This window comes from Capra hircus, chromosome 7 (assembly GCF_001704415.2).
Source record: "Capra hircus breed San Clemente chromosome 7, ASM170441v1, whole genome shotgun sequence".
Classification (NCBI taxonomy): domain Eukaryota; kingdom Metazoa; phylum Chordata; class Mammalia; order Artiodactyla; family Bovidae; genus Capra; species Capra hircus.
Genome location: NC_030814.1, coordinates 58,527,071 through 58,541,810, shown reverse-complemented (window position 1 = coordinate 58,541,810; position 14,740 = coordinate 58,527,071). Strand labels below are relative to the sequence as shown.

The following is a 14,740-nucleotide window of genomic DNA, read 5'->3' as shown; positions in this document are numbered from 1 at the left end:
GCGCTGATTAGTGTATCTGATCGAGACTCTGGTGACAATGGACAGGTAATCTGCTTTCTAACGCCCAACGTCCCCTTCAAGATCGTGTCCACGTTCAAGAACTATTATTCACTAGTGCTGGATGGCACCCTGGACCGTGAGAGCGTGTCTGTCTATAGGTTGGTGGTGACAGCGCGGGACGGGGGCTCGCCTTCGCTGTCGGCCACGGCCAGCGTGTCCGTGGAGGTGGCCGACGTGAACGACAACGCGCCCGCGTTCGCGCAGCCCGAGTACACGGTGTTCGTGAAGGAGAACAACCCGCCTGGCTGCCACATCTTCACCGTGTCGGCGCGAGACGCGGACGCGCAGGAGAACGCGCTGGTGTCCTACTCGCTGGTGGAGCGGCGGGTGGGCGAGCGCGCGCTGTCGAGCTACGTGTCGGTGCACGCGGAGAGCGGCAAGGTGTACGCGCTGCAGCCGCTGGACCACGAGGAGCTGGAGCTGCTGCAGTTCCAGGTGAGCGCGCGCGATGCGGGCGTGCCGCCCCTGGGCAGCAACGTGACCCTGCAGGTGTTCGTGCTGGACGAGAATGACAACGCACCTGCGCTGCTGCCTCTGGGGACCGGCCGAGGCCCCAGCGCGCTGAGCCAGGTGGTACTGAGGTCCGTGGACGCGGGCCACGTGGTGGCGAAGGTGCGCGCGGTGGACGCCGACTCGGGCTACAACGCGTGGCTGTCCTACGAGCTGCAGCCGACCGCGGGCGGCTCGCGCAGCCCGTTCCGCGTGGGGCTGTACACCGGCGAGATCAGCACGACGCGCGCCCTGGACGAGGCGGACGCGCCCCGCCAGCGCCTGCTGGTGCTGGTGAAGGACCACGGCGAGCCGGCGCTGACGGCCACGGCCACCGTGCTGCTGTCGCTGGAGGACAGCGGCCAGGCGCCCAAGGCCTCTTCGCGGGCGTTGTCTGGTGCAGCTGGCGCAGAGACGGCGTTAGTGGATGTGAACGTGTACCTGATCATCGCCATCTGCGCGGTGTCCAGCCTGTTAGTGCTCACGCTGCTGCTGTACACGGCGCTTCGGTGCTGGGCGCCGCCCAGCGAGGGCGCTTGCGGGCCGGTGAAGCCCAGGCTGGTGTGCTCCAGCGCGGTGGGGAGCTGGTCTTTCTCTCAGGAGAGGCGACAGAGGGTGTGCTCTGGGGAGGGGCCGCCCAAGACCGACCTCATGGCCTTCAGCCCCAGTCTACCTCCGGGTCTGGATAGAGAAGTTGGGGAAGAAAGGCAGGAGGCAGGATCACATCATACTGGTCTGGTGAGTTCTATAGATCCTCCCCCTTTTCTTGAAGTTTATGTTAATTGTTTAAAAAAAAATCCAGTTTATTTCATGGATGTCTTATACTTCGAGTAACCTTTAAAGAACGTTAGCGAAATGCCATGTCTTCTATCAAAAATTAACACTGTTAATTAGTTCTGAAAGGATTTTCTTTTCTTTCTTTCTTTTTTTTTTTGGTTTTGAACATTCATCATACATATATTGTACATTAAATAATCCTCAGCCTTTCCTCTAACAATAAGATAAAACCTGTTTTCATATTATTTGTGGTAAAAGAATGCAGCCTTTTGTCTTAGTGTGCTTATTTCATTGAAATAATATAACTTAAATTTCTGTCCATTTTTAATTTTGTAATTTTATTCTCTGAATTGGGGAGAAATTTGTCTACTATGTACTGAAACAAAGCTCCCAGGTTTATGCTGCCAGAGTAACAAGGCAAATATGGTTATTAATATTCTTGAATCAAGTCATTCAAACTTGCTAAAGGCATGCATATAGGCCTATAACATCGGCAATATATGCTAGTTGGCATTATTTCCTAAGTTTCTGGATTTATCTAGACAGAAAAAGTTAATTCTATCAAAGTGAAGCCTATTAACATTTATCAATTTCTTTCATTTTAAATTTCCTATCCTTAAGTGCTTTATTGCTGGCATTTGTAAAAGTTTCTTTCCATGTAGTATACCCATGTATATACATGCCCATGTACCACATCTGAAAATTCTAGCAAAAATCATTTGCCTCTAGGTCATCCTTCTAATTCAGTGGTTCTTAGCCACATGTAGGATGGTGGAATTGCTGACCTCTTTTGAGAAGCTGATGAAAGTCATTCTCCCTTTAAAATCACACAGCAAACCCTTGGCATAATAGTCAAGGACTCCATGCTGAAGCTCATCCTTGGGCCTCTATTTATAAAACTTTGTATCTCAGGATTAATTGTCTAAAAACATTCTTTATTCAAAATTAGTCAATAAGATTAAAATATAAAATATTTCAGGCTCAAAAGTAATTAATCATATCATTTATGAAAGTTTATAAATATAAATAAATGTGAATGTTAGGTAGGGCATGTATTATTACCCATATCCAAACTAACTTCTTGGAATGACTCAACATCATTTTAATTTAATATAAAACATATTGGAATGTTTTAAGTACAGGTTAAAAGTTTGCAAATTGTTACTATTGCATAATATATAAGTAATCAATACACATTTTAGATAATTCCAAGTTATGTAGATTAATTTCTACAAATTTAGAGTCTTTTATACTTAATTTAAAATTTAAGATTACATTCTAGAATGGAAAATTGTTATTTCATTCTATTTTGTAGTTTGATTGTTTAAGTATTGAGCTAACTTTGGATTTTTCTATCTGTTTAATCATTTAATTATGTCTAACAGTGAGCAAGGATGCATTGCATCTCCTGAATACATTACAGTAAGGTTCCTTGTGAATTATGGTACATTCACATTTTTTGAAAATGGAAGATATAAAATGAATAAGCTTGGTGGTGATAGACAGTTTGAATAGTCCCATAGCATCAATATTCAAATATGTGTTTCATTAATTCAGAGTGAGTGTGGTAGTTGATTTAAGTTATTTTATGCTTGTAGAATCATTCTTGGTTATTATTTTCTGGCTCTTTAAAAGTTTCACTTCTCAGTATTTTTATTATGCATTAAAAGAATGGTGAGAAATTATTGGTTTAAAGATTTTGATTTAAATTTAAATGAGCTTCTAAATAATATGCTTACTCTTTTTTTTTGCAACTAGCTGTAAGATCTTATCTGTGTTTTGTTTTCCCTTAAAGCTAGTCTTGAATTACTGAATAAAATTATGAGAAATATTTTGATTCTCCCTTGAATCATAGTCACCATTGTGGTCTTCTGAAGAGAAGCTTATTTTATATAACTACTAACTGGCCCAGAAGGAAGGATATAGAGGGAAACTAAATGGTCACTATGAAGTTCATATTCTTTTGACTTTAGTCAATGAGATTGGGCTCCAAAACATTTCATGAGATCTTTGTCAGATTAGTGCTCTACTACCACTTCAGAATACCATGAACTTTGGGTTTTGACTCAACATTTTACATGAAAATGCTTTAATCCTGCTAGAGTAAAATATTCTAGAATCTGCACCCACAATTCATTTTTCAACATATTATGAGAATGATACCAGTTGTATGAAAAGTCATCACATGTGAGCATCAAGGAACCAAAAATAACATCTTCCATATTTATGATGAATTCTAATATTGGCCATATTTATGAATAAAATAGTTTATATGAATGAAATATTTTCTCCTTTACTAGACAAGGAAATTCTTGGCTTTCTCATAAAGACTTAGAATGAAGTGCTTGTGAAGGATGAAAATCATTATGAATGTGAATTGCAAGCAATATAAGAGCCAGGGTGGTGTTTTCAGTCATGTCCGACTCTTTGCGACCCTATGCACTTGTAGCCTGCCAGATTCCTCTGTCCATGAAATGTTCCAGGCAAGAATACTGGAGTGGGTTGCCATTTCCTACTCCAGGGCATCTTCTCCACTCAGGGATCAAACCCAAGTCTCTTGTATCTCCTGCACTGGCAGGTGGATTCTTTACCACTTTGTCACCTGGGAAGCCCAATGGCAGGGGTGATGTATATTATTATTCATTTTATTTTCCATGATAGCTGGCTAACGAGTAACTTCTGATGCAACATTTCAATAATTATTTTGTGATACACTTTGAAGCAGAATCATTTTAAAAACCGAAGTATAATAGAAGTATTTGTGCTTTGTTAAGAATATTATATATTAAATAAATAGGCATTTGCAAATGATCCATGAAACTATCCAAAAAGTTGATACAGATTTAAAGTGAACCCAGAAGTGGCTAAACCAAAAAGAACCCCAGGATCTTTCTTGTACTTACATAATCAGTCACATGATGTCGCTGTATACTCAAAAGGTGAAAAGGGAAAACTCTCCAAGTCCAGATTCCAACAATCCACAGAATAGGATAGACTCCATATTGACCGGAAAGCTGGGTAAAATTTACTGAAGGTATACTTACAGAAGGGGAGACTGGTCTTAAATGTTGGCAGGCGAACTATCCCTTAAAACTGACAGTCTCATCTCAGATCCGTTTATCTGCAATGGTGTTTTCTTGGCTAGGAGGCTTCGAAACTCGGCGCCTGCTACTCTCGCTTCTGCTCCTCGCAGCCTGGGAGTCGGGGAGTGGTCAGGTCCATTACTCGGTTCCCGAGGAGGCAAAACACGGCACCTTCGTGGGCCGCATCGCCCAGGACCTAGGACTGGAGCTGGCGGAGCTAGTGCCTCGGCTGTTCCGGGTGGCGTCCAAAGGCCGCGGGGATCTTCTGGAGGTAAATCTGCAGAATGGCATTTTGTTTGTGAATTCTCGGATCGACCGGGAGGAGCTGTGCGGACGGAGCGCGGAGTGCAGTATCCACCTGGAGGTGATCGTGGACCGGCCGCTGCAGGTGTTCCATGTGGAGGTGGAGGTGAAGGACATTAACGACAATCCGCCAGTATTCAGAGGAGAACAAAAGGTACTCATTTCTGAATCTGCTCCTTTGGAGTCTCGTTTTCCTCTAGAGGGCGCTTCTGATGCGGATATCGGCCTAAACTCTCTCCTGACCTATAGGTTAAGTTTAAATGAGTATTTTACTCTTAAACTAATAACGAAAACCGACAGAAGTATACTGCCTGAACTCATTCTTCGGAAGTCATTGGATAGAGAAGAAATACCAGAACTTAATATGTTGCTGACCGCTCTGGATGGTGGTAAACCCCAGCTAACAGAATCTGTTCAGATTCAAATAACCATCCTGGATGTTAATGACAATGCTCCTGAGTTTGATAAGCCTGGCTATAAAGTGGTGCTGTTTGAAAATGTCCCAAACGGCACCAGAATCATTCAACTAAACGCTTCTGATCTAGACGAAGGACCAAACAGAGAAATTTCCTATGAAATCAGAATGATTCTGCCACTGAGTGAGAAATGTATGTTTTTAATAAATCCACAAACAGGTGAAATTAGAATTTACGGGAAACTGGATTTTGAAGAGAATAATGAGTATGAAATCCAGGTTAACGCCATTGATAAAGGGATTCCGCCCATGGCTGGTCATTGCACGGTCCTGGTGGAAGTTCTAGACCTGAATGACAATACCCCTGAGGTAATGATCACTTCGCTGTCGCTCCCAGTGCGGGAGGACGCTCAGGTGGGCACTGTCATCGCCCTGATCAGCGTGTCCGACTGTGACTCCGGCGCCAATGGGCAGGTGACCTGCTCACTCACACCACCGCATATCCCCTTCAAGCTGGTGTCCACCTTCAAGAATTACTATACGCTAGTGCTGGACAGCGTCCTGGACCGCGAGAGTGCGTCGAACTATGAGGTGATGGTGACAGCGAGGGATGGTGGCTCACCTTCTCTGTCGGCCACTGCCAGCGTGTCCGTGGAGGTGGCCGACGTGAACGACAACGCGCCCGCGTTCGCGCAGCCCGAGTACACGGTGTTCGTGAAGGAGAACAACCCGCCTGGCTGCCACATCTTCACCGTGTCGGCGCGAGACGCGGACGCGCAGGAGAACGCGCTGGTGTCCTACTCGCTGGTGGAGCAGCGGGTGGGTGAGCGCGCGCTGTCGAGCTACGTGTCGGTGCACGCGGAGAGCGGCAAGGTGTACGCGCTGCAGCCGCTGGACCACGAGGAGCTGGAGCTGCTGCAGTTCCAGGTGAGCGCGTGCGACGCGGGCGTGCCGCCCCTGGGCAGCAGTGTGACGCTGCAGGTGTTTGTGTTGGACGAGAACGACAACGCGCCTGCGCTGCTGCCGCCCGGGCCAGGTGGAGGACCCAGCGCGGGGAGCCAGGTGGTGGCGCGTTCGGTGGGCGCGGGCCACGTGGTGGCGAAGGTGCGCGCGGTGGACGCCGACTCGGGCTACAACGCGTGGCTGTCGTACGAGCTGCAGCCGGCGGCGGGTGGCGCGAGCAGCCCGTTCCGCGTGGGACTGTACACCGGCGAGATCAGCACGACGCGCGCCCTGGACGAGGCGGACGCGCCCCGCCAGCGCCTGCTGGTGCTGGTGAAGGACCACGGCGAGCCGGCGCTGACGGCCACGGCCACCGTGCCGCTGTCGCTGGAGGACAGCGGCCAGGCGCCCAAGGCCTCTTCGCGGGCGTTGTCTGGTGCAGCCGGCGCAGAGACGGCGTTAGCGGATGTGAACGTGTACCTGATCATCGCCATCTGCACGGTGTCCAGCCTGTTTGTGCTCACGCTGCTGCTGTACACCGCGCTTCGGTGCTGGGCGCCGCCCAGCGAGGGCGCGTGCAGGCCGGTGAAGCCCAGGCTGGTGTGCTCCAGCGCGGTGGGGAGCTGGTCTTTCTCTCAGGAGAGGCGACAGAGGGTGTGCTCTGGGGAGGGGCCGCCCAAGACCGACCTCATCGCCTTCAGTCCCTGTCTTCCAGCGTCTGGAGAAGATTGTTTAAATCCTTCCAGTGAAGTAAGTCCTTGATATCATTTAAGTATGTTAGTCATTTTGTAGTTTTCATGTATTAGCCCAAATTTTCAAGCATTCAGTTCAGTCGCGTCCGACTCTTCTCGACCCCATGGATGCCAGGCTTTCCTGTCCATCGCCAGCCCCCAGAGCTTGCTGAAACTTATGTCCATTGAGTCGGTGATGCCATCCAACCGTCTCATCCTCTGTCGTCCCCTTGTCCTTCTGCCTTCACTCTTTCCCAGCATTCCATTTTATCTTTTCCAATTATTTTCAGCATTTCAAGCATTAAATAATTGGAGAGGATAAAATGGAGGCCACAGATAACCAGATTTAAAGTTTCCTGGCTCTATAATTTTTCAGATTATCTATGAATTTCTAGCCTTGAAAGAAATAAGTACATTTGAATAAAAACCAAGTTCTGATAAATTTATTTTAAATTTGTACTCAATTTCATAATTAAATGAAATTTGCAAGGTTAGTGTAGAGAGTTCCCAGATACCATAAACTAGATTCCTTTACTGCTCTTTACGTGCATAGACTTGTAAAATATTCTTCTTGATCACCAATCTAGTTGCAGTACAATCCCCTTTCCAGTATTATAACAATAATAAAAATTGTTATCAATTCAAAAATGAGTAATTTATGTTATTGCTCCCATAGAGTACCTTCTTTCTTTCCATTGTGATTGGCTACAGTACTGTTGTTATTTACATAAAATATGCCATTTAAAATATTGTAATTCTATCTAAAGCAGGATGCACCTTATAATTAATGGTTTATAACAATTTAACTGATTCTTTTTCTTGGTAGCACACAAATAATGACACATCTTACAATTAGTAACATTTCTTTGATTCCGTAAAATATAAGAATAGTTATTCAGGACTTGTCTGGTGGCCCAGTGGCTAAGACTCTGCATTCCCAAAGCAGGAAGACTGGGTTTGATCCCTTGTCTGGGACCCAGCACAACCAAAGAATATTTATCACCCCCTATTTTTTCCAGGACCTGTTCTAAGGTCTTTAATTGTATTATCTCATTTAGTTATGAAATCACCCCTACAGTGCAGGTACAATATTTATTATTAGCATTCTACTGATAAGTAGTCTGAAACTTAAGCCACATAGATCGTGCAAAGTGACTCAAACCCAGTTTTGGAGGATCATCAACCCATTATGGCATGCTACTGCTCTGATACAATTATCAGGTGAATCTTCTAAAAGTGTATTTTACATCTTGTAATTTTCTTCCACACAAAGCCTTTCCAGAGTGTTTTCTAATGTGAGGGAAAGAAGTAAGTAAAGAGGGAGATACTGAAAATCAGACAGGCAGAGAAGGAATGAAGATAAAGATGAAACATATGAATGAGAATAGAGAAAATAAGACAGTAGGGTTGGCCTTAAAGGTGGCACGATTTTTCCTTAGTAGTGAATGAATAATGGAGAATATAAAGAGAAATGTCGACATAAGAAGAGAGCCATTGAGTTTGTATTTGATGACTTATCTTTCTGGGTAAGTCATCTGAGAACCACATGGTTGGAATGAGGTTGGGAATTTGAGAAAAAAGAAAGTATGGAAGAATCTCTATGGGCAGAAATTATGAATTCACTTGAGGGGTCAATTGAGGTAAAGGTGAGCATAAACTTGTAGAGAATATAGTAATGTTAAGTGGTTAATGAACTGAGGAGTTCAATAGAAAGCATGGAGAAAATGAATAGTTAGGCTGTGTATTGAAAGCTAAAGAAAATGTTAAAGAGGGGTGATATAAGAAGATATGTACCCATAGGGTATCTGAAAGGGCATGTTTTATTTTTTAAAGTTTTAATTTGTGTTGGACTATAGCCAATAAACAATGTTGTGATAGTTTCAGGTAGACAGCAAAGGGATTCAGTTGTACATACACATGTGTCCATTCTCCCCCAAACTCCCCTCCCATCCAGGCTGCCACATAATATTGAGCAGAGTTCCCTGTGCTATGCAGTAGGTTCTTGTTGGTTCTCCATTTTAAATATGGCAGTGTGTACATGTCAATAGCAAACTCCTGAACTATTGGAAAGGCATGTTTTAAATGCTTGACTGTGTAGTCTAGGTTAGATGGAGAGGTAAAAAAGACAAGTTAGGGCCTGATACACAAAAACAATTAGAATCAAGAAACTATTCCCATTATAAAAGTAAAGATGTGTTAATAAAAGTAATGGAGCAATGAGGAGAATGATGGTGAGAGAATATCAAATACTCACATTTTCAGAGGGGAGCAAAGATTCAGAAATGAACCCAACTCTTATTTCCTGCAGAGTTGGGCACAAAACAGGCAAGAGAGTTATGGAGCTATACTCTTTCTTTCCTAGCCCTGTTGGCATGGAACTTGGTGACTTGGTAAAGATAAAAGTAAGATTCTCTTCCTTTCTTCCTTGCTAGAGGTGTGTTAACATCTGTATATACTTCTTGTTACTTGGAAAATCAGTCAACTTAAATGATACTAGGAAATTCCCCAGTAATGGTATAAGTTAGGGAGAAAGAAAAGGGAAGTTTACTGGTAGTAATTTCATTTTTAGCAAATACATGAGATACTAGTTCTTGGCATGTTTTATACAAAGAAAATCCAGGACTTCAAAGTATTGTTTTATCTAAATGGTCAATATTGTGTGTTTATGTACATACACACTCATATACAAACTTATATTTACATTGATAGACATTTTCTTCCAATACAAATATTTTATCCAAATTCACAATCATGTTTGGGGGAAGTTAAAAATATTGTATTTATTTAAAATCTGGTGTATCAGTTACCGAATTTTCCATGTTCATTTATTTCATTCTTATGTGATTCATTATGTTTCTGTTTGGAGTCAAGGGAGTTGTGTGAGTAGGTCTCAAAAATATTACAGGAAAAGGACAGTCCCACAAAGCTATGAAGAACTATAGTCTGATTTCCAAAAGTGAATGTGGACTACTGCCTCTTTTTACAAATTCTGCACTACGTTTTACACATGCAAAAATGTTTTTGTGGAAAGATGGAACTCATCAACCGATTTCAACTAGAAGCCAATGCTGAACAGAATACAATGATTTACTGTTGCTGGAGAGAAAAACATTTAATCTTCCATTACGTATTTGCAGTGAAAAATGTCATGAAATGCAAGAAGAAAAAATAAATCCCTTACGGCAACGGAAATTATGAACTGAGTCGTTATTACACTTACACATTCATGCGCATGGTGTCGCTCTTCACTGAAAACAATTCCGCGAAGAAAGCGCCTCCGCTCCTTCCTTCTTGGAGAAAATTGGCAGATAGTGGAAAACCTCCGCGAATCCTCCCGCAATAGAAGGCCGTAAAATTAGACCTGGAGGGGCATTTGAAGTAAGGTAGCCTATAGACTTCAGATATCTCTGAAGGCTTTTGAGTGTACCATGCTGTTTTCCTGGAGAGAAGGCCCAGGAGCTCGGCTTTTGCTGCTCGCTCTTCTGCTCCTTGCAGCCTGGGAGTCGGGGAGCGGCCAGGTCCATTACTCGGTTCCCGAGGAGGCAAAACACGGCACCTTCGTGGGCCGCATCGCCCAGGACCTAGGACTGGAGCTGGCGGAGCTGGTGCCCCGCCTGTTCCGGGTGGCGTCCAAAGGCCGCGGGGATCTTCTGGAGGTAAATCTGCAGAATGGCATTTTGTTTGTGAATTCTCGGATCGACCGGGAAGAGCTGTGCGGAAGGAGCGCGGAGTGCAGCATCCATCTGGAGGTGATCGTGGACCGGCCGCTGCAGGTGTTCCATGTGGAGGTGGAAGTTACAGATATTAACGACAACCCGCCTGTGTTCCCAGAAAGTGAAAAAAGAATAATCATTGCTGAATCTAGACCTCCGGAAACTCGGTTCCCGCTAGATGGCGCATCTGATGCAGATATTGGAGTAAACTCCGCCTTGACGTACCGAGTCGATCCCAACGATTATTTCACTTTGGACACACAAAACAGTCGTGAACAAATGTCTTCGTTATCACTTGTGTTAAGGAAATCACTGGACAGAGAGGAAATTCAGGAACATAGTTTATTATTGACAGCTAGTGATGGAGGTAAACCCGAGTTGACCAGCACAGTTCAGCTGCTGATAACAATCCTGGATGTGAATGACAACGCACCAGAATTTGACCAATTAATTTATAAAGTGAGAATGTTAGAGAACTCACTTAATGGCTCATTAGTGATCAAACTAAATGCCACAGACCCTGATGATGGTACAAATGCAGACATAACCTACTCATTTAGAAGACCTGTATCACCTGCAGTATTATATGCGTTTTACATAAATCCCGACAGTGGAGAAATTAGAACAAAAGGTAAATTGGATTTCGAAGAAAATAAATTGTATGAAATATCTGTGGAAGCGATTGACAAAGGGAATATTCCAATGGCGGGTCATTGTACCATTTTGGTGGAAATAGTAGATATAAATGACAATGCTCCAGAAGTTACCATCACTTCTTTGGCTCTTCCGGTGCGAGAGGACGCTCAGGTGGGCACTGTCATCGCCTTGATCAGCGTGTCCGACCGTGACTCCGGCGCCAACGGGCAGGTGACCTGCTCCCTGATGCCTCATAACCCGTTCAAGTTGGTGTCCACCTTCAAGAATTACTATTCACTCGTGTTGGACAACACCTTGAACCGCGAGAGCGTGGCGAATTATGAGGTGGTGGTGACTGCGAGGGACGGGGGCTTGCCGTCGCTCTCGGCCACAGCCAGCGTGTCCGTGGAGGTGGCCGACGTGAACGACAACGCGCCCGCGTTCGCGCAGCCCGAGTACACGGTGTTCGTGAAGGAGAACAACCCGCCCGGCTGCCACATCTTCACCGTGTCGGCGCGAGACGCGGACGCGCAGGAGAACGCTCTGGTGTCCTACTCGCTGGTGGAGCGGCGGGTGGGCGAGCGCGCGCTGTCGAGCTACGTGTCGGTGCACGCGGAGAGCGGCAAGGTGTACGCGCTGCAGCCGCTGGACCACGAGGAGCTGGAGCTGCTGCAGTTCCAGGTGAGCGCGCGCGATGCGGGCGTGCCGCCCCTGGGCAGCAGTGTGACGCTGCAGGTGTTCGTGCTGGACGAGAACGACAACGCGCCTGCGCTGCTGCCGCCCGGGCCAGGCGGAGGCCCCAGCGCGGTGAGCCAGGTGGTGTCGAGGTCCGTGGGCGCGGGCCACGTGGTGGCGAAGGTGCGCGCGGTGGACGCCGACTCGGGCTACAACGCGTGGCTGTCGTACGAGCTGCAGCCGGTGGCGGGCGGCGCACGCAGCCCGTTCCGCGTGGGGCTGTACACCGGCGAGATCAGCACGACGCGCGCCCTGGACGAGGCGGACGCGCCGCGCCAGCGCCTGCTGGTGCTGGTGAAGGACCACGGCGAGCCGGCGCTGATGGCCACGGCCACCGTGCTGCTGTCGCTGGAGGACAGCGGCCAGGCGCCCAAGGCCTCTTCGCGGGCATTATCTGGTGCAGCTGGCGCAGAGACGGCGTTAGTGGATGTGAACGTGTACCTGATCATCGCCATCTGCGCGGTGTCCAGCCTGTTTGTGCTCACGCTGCTGCTGTACACGGCGCTGCGGTGCTCGGCGCCGCCCAGCGAAGGCACGTGCGGGCCGGTGAAGCCCAGGCTGGTGTGCTCCAGCGCGGTGGGGAGCTGGTCTTACTCTCAGCAGAAGCAGCAGAGGGTGTGCTCTGGGGAGGGGCCGCCCAAGACCGACCTCATGGCCTTCAGCCCCAGTCTTCCTCCTTGCCTGAGTTCTGCGGAGGGACCAGGTGAAATAGAAGCAGAATTAGAGCAGTTGAAAAAGGTGAGGTCATATTTTAAATTTTCTTTCTGTTTTAGCCATCCTCACAGTTTTCTGTTTAAGATTCTTCAATCTCAATTTTAAGGTCATTCTTTAATTTGCTCGTCATTATGGTTTTAATGAGTGTTACTGACATCATGAGTTCCATTAATCTTCAAATTAAATATTAGTAAAAACCATAGTTTTAGTCATAATACTAATTATTTGCTTTTGTTGAATTCTTGACAGTTTTAAAATATTTATTGCTTACATAAGCATTTTTCAAGAAACTCCACATTGTAAGTACTTAAGCCTCTAGCCATAATTAAACATTTTAAAATCTGTTTCTTTAAAATTTATAGATATACCCACATACAGATTTTGTTTTGAATGGGGCCATAACTTTTTAAAGGTTTTCTTAAAGGTGCATTTTTCTTCCTTCTTAAAGAATCTTTTTTGTTTGCTCCTTCCTTATTTTACTCTGGCACATCACCATTCCCCTGTCTGTATACAATCTGAAAAACCTTATGATTTTCCTTTAACATTTTTATTTGCAGTTACATAATTATTCACATACATGCATACACGTGGTGGGTTTTTGTTATTGTTTCTTTTGGAAATTTTGTTAGCATAGATACTGCATTTTACATTTCACAGTCACCAGTACTTTGTGGAAATTCTTGAGTCATTTAATAGCTGTGTAGTACTCTATAGTGTGGATGTACCATTTATATGATATCATTTATATCATTTATCAGTTATTCACCAGTTGATGAGTACTTTGTGTTTTTTTTTTTTGCCCTCATAAACCGTGCTGTGGAGAAGGCAATGGCAACCCACTTTAGTACTCTTGCCTGAAACTCCCATGGATGGAGGAGCTTGGTAGGCTGCAGTTGCTCAGAGTCGGACACGATTGAGCGACTTCACTTTTACTTTTCACTTTCATGCAGTGGAGAAGGAAATGGCAACCCACTCCAGTGTTCTTGCCTGGAGAATCCCAGGGATGGGGGGAGCCTGGTGGGTTGCCGTCTTATGGGGTTGCACAGAGTCAGACACAACTGAAGTGACTTAGCAGCAGCAAACTGTGCTGTAATATCATTTTACATATTCCTAAAATATTTGTGCCTTTATTTGTATAAAGTTCATTTTCAGATATTGATGAATCTAAGAGTATGAATAATTTTAATTTAAATATATGTTTCTAGATTACTTTCCCAAAATTTTAAATTTCTTATGATCTCTACCAACAAGTTTGAGTACTTTCCCTTTTATCTTTAAAAGCAATAGAGAAAAAAAAAAGTAGAGGTCTTACATTCTGCCAATGTGATATGTATAAAATGGTATCTTTGTTACTTTAATTTTAATTCCTGTACAGCTTTGAGCATAATGTCATCAGCATTTGGTTTTCATTGATTTGTCAGTTAAATTTTTTGGTTGTTTTTCAATTTGGGAAAGTTCTCTGTCAATAATTAGCTTTTATCTCCTATCTATATCACAGATATTTTCCTCCTATATATTGATTTGCTTAGGGTATATTTTGCCATATAAAAGTATTTTTAAAATTTCTCTGTTTCCTGTTATGGATTTGAAAGTCTCTTAAGTTTATTCACGGATATCTTCCCAAGATTTATACTGAACATTCATTAATTAAATTCATTTAAAAACATTTAAATTTAATTTAATTAAAAATTGAAGTATAATTGATATTAATTTCAGGTGTACAATGTAATGATTCAGTGTTTGTATATATTGTGAAATGATCACCACAATAAATCTAGTTAACATTCATCACTATACATAGTTACAAAATTTTTTTCAATGAAAACCTTTAAGATCCTTTCTTTAGCATCTTTCAAATATATAATACAGCATTATTAACTACAATCACCATACTGTGCATTATTTCACTAGGACTTATTTATTTTAAAACTGTCAGTTTGTCCTTTTGGACCACCTTCACCCATTGCACCCACCCCTTGCATCTGGCAACCACGAATTTGTTTTCTGTATCTATAAGTTTGTTAGATTCCACATAAGTGAGATCATTTTTTCTTAATGTAGACATTTATCACAATAAACCTCCCTCTTAGCATTGCTTTTGCTGCATTTCATAAGTTTTTTTAAAAATATGATTTTATTTAT

General features: G+C 44.3%; 2 protein-coding genes across 4 annotated transcripts in view; both read left to right on the top strand.

Annotated features, from left to right (window-relative positions):
* Positions 1 to 14,740, top strand: part of LOC102181119 (protocadherin alpha-C2) — a 187,060-nt gene that overhangs the window by 57,143 nt on the left and 115,177 nt on the right. The window contains exon 1 of one of the 3 annotated variants that reach the window (XM_018050261.1): positions 10,111 to 12,622. The exons of the other annotated variants lie outside the window; for them this stretch is intronic. Coding sequence (XP_017905750.1) covers positions 10,229 to 12,622 — 2,394 coding nt within the window. The 5' untranslated portion in view covers positions 10,111 to 10,228. Of the gene's footprint in view, positions 1 to 10,110; positions 12,623 to 14,740 lie in introns of those variants that run through there. 3 annotated transcript variants of the gene reach the window in all.
* On the top strand, positions 4,175 to 6,937 carry LOC102186392 (protocadherin alpha-12). The gene has a single exon (XM_018050266.1). The coding sequence runs from the start codon at positions 4,453 to 4,455 to the stop codon at positions 6,829 to 6,831; it is 2,379 nt and encodes a 792-aa protein (XP_017905755.1). The 5' UTR covers positions 4,175 to 4,452; the 3' UTR covers positions 6,832 to 6,937.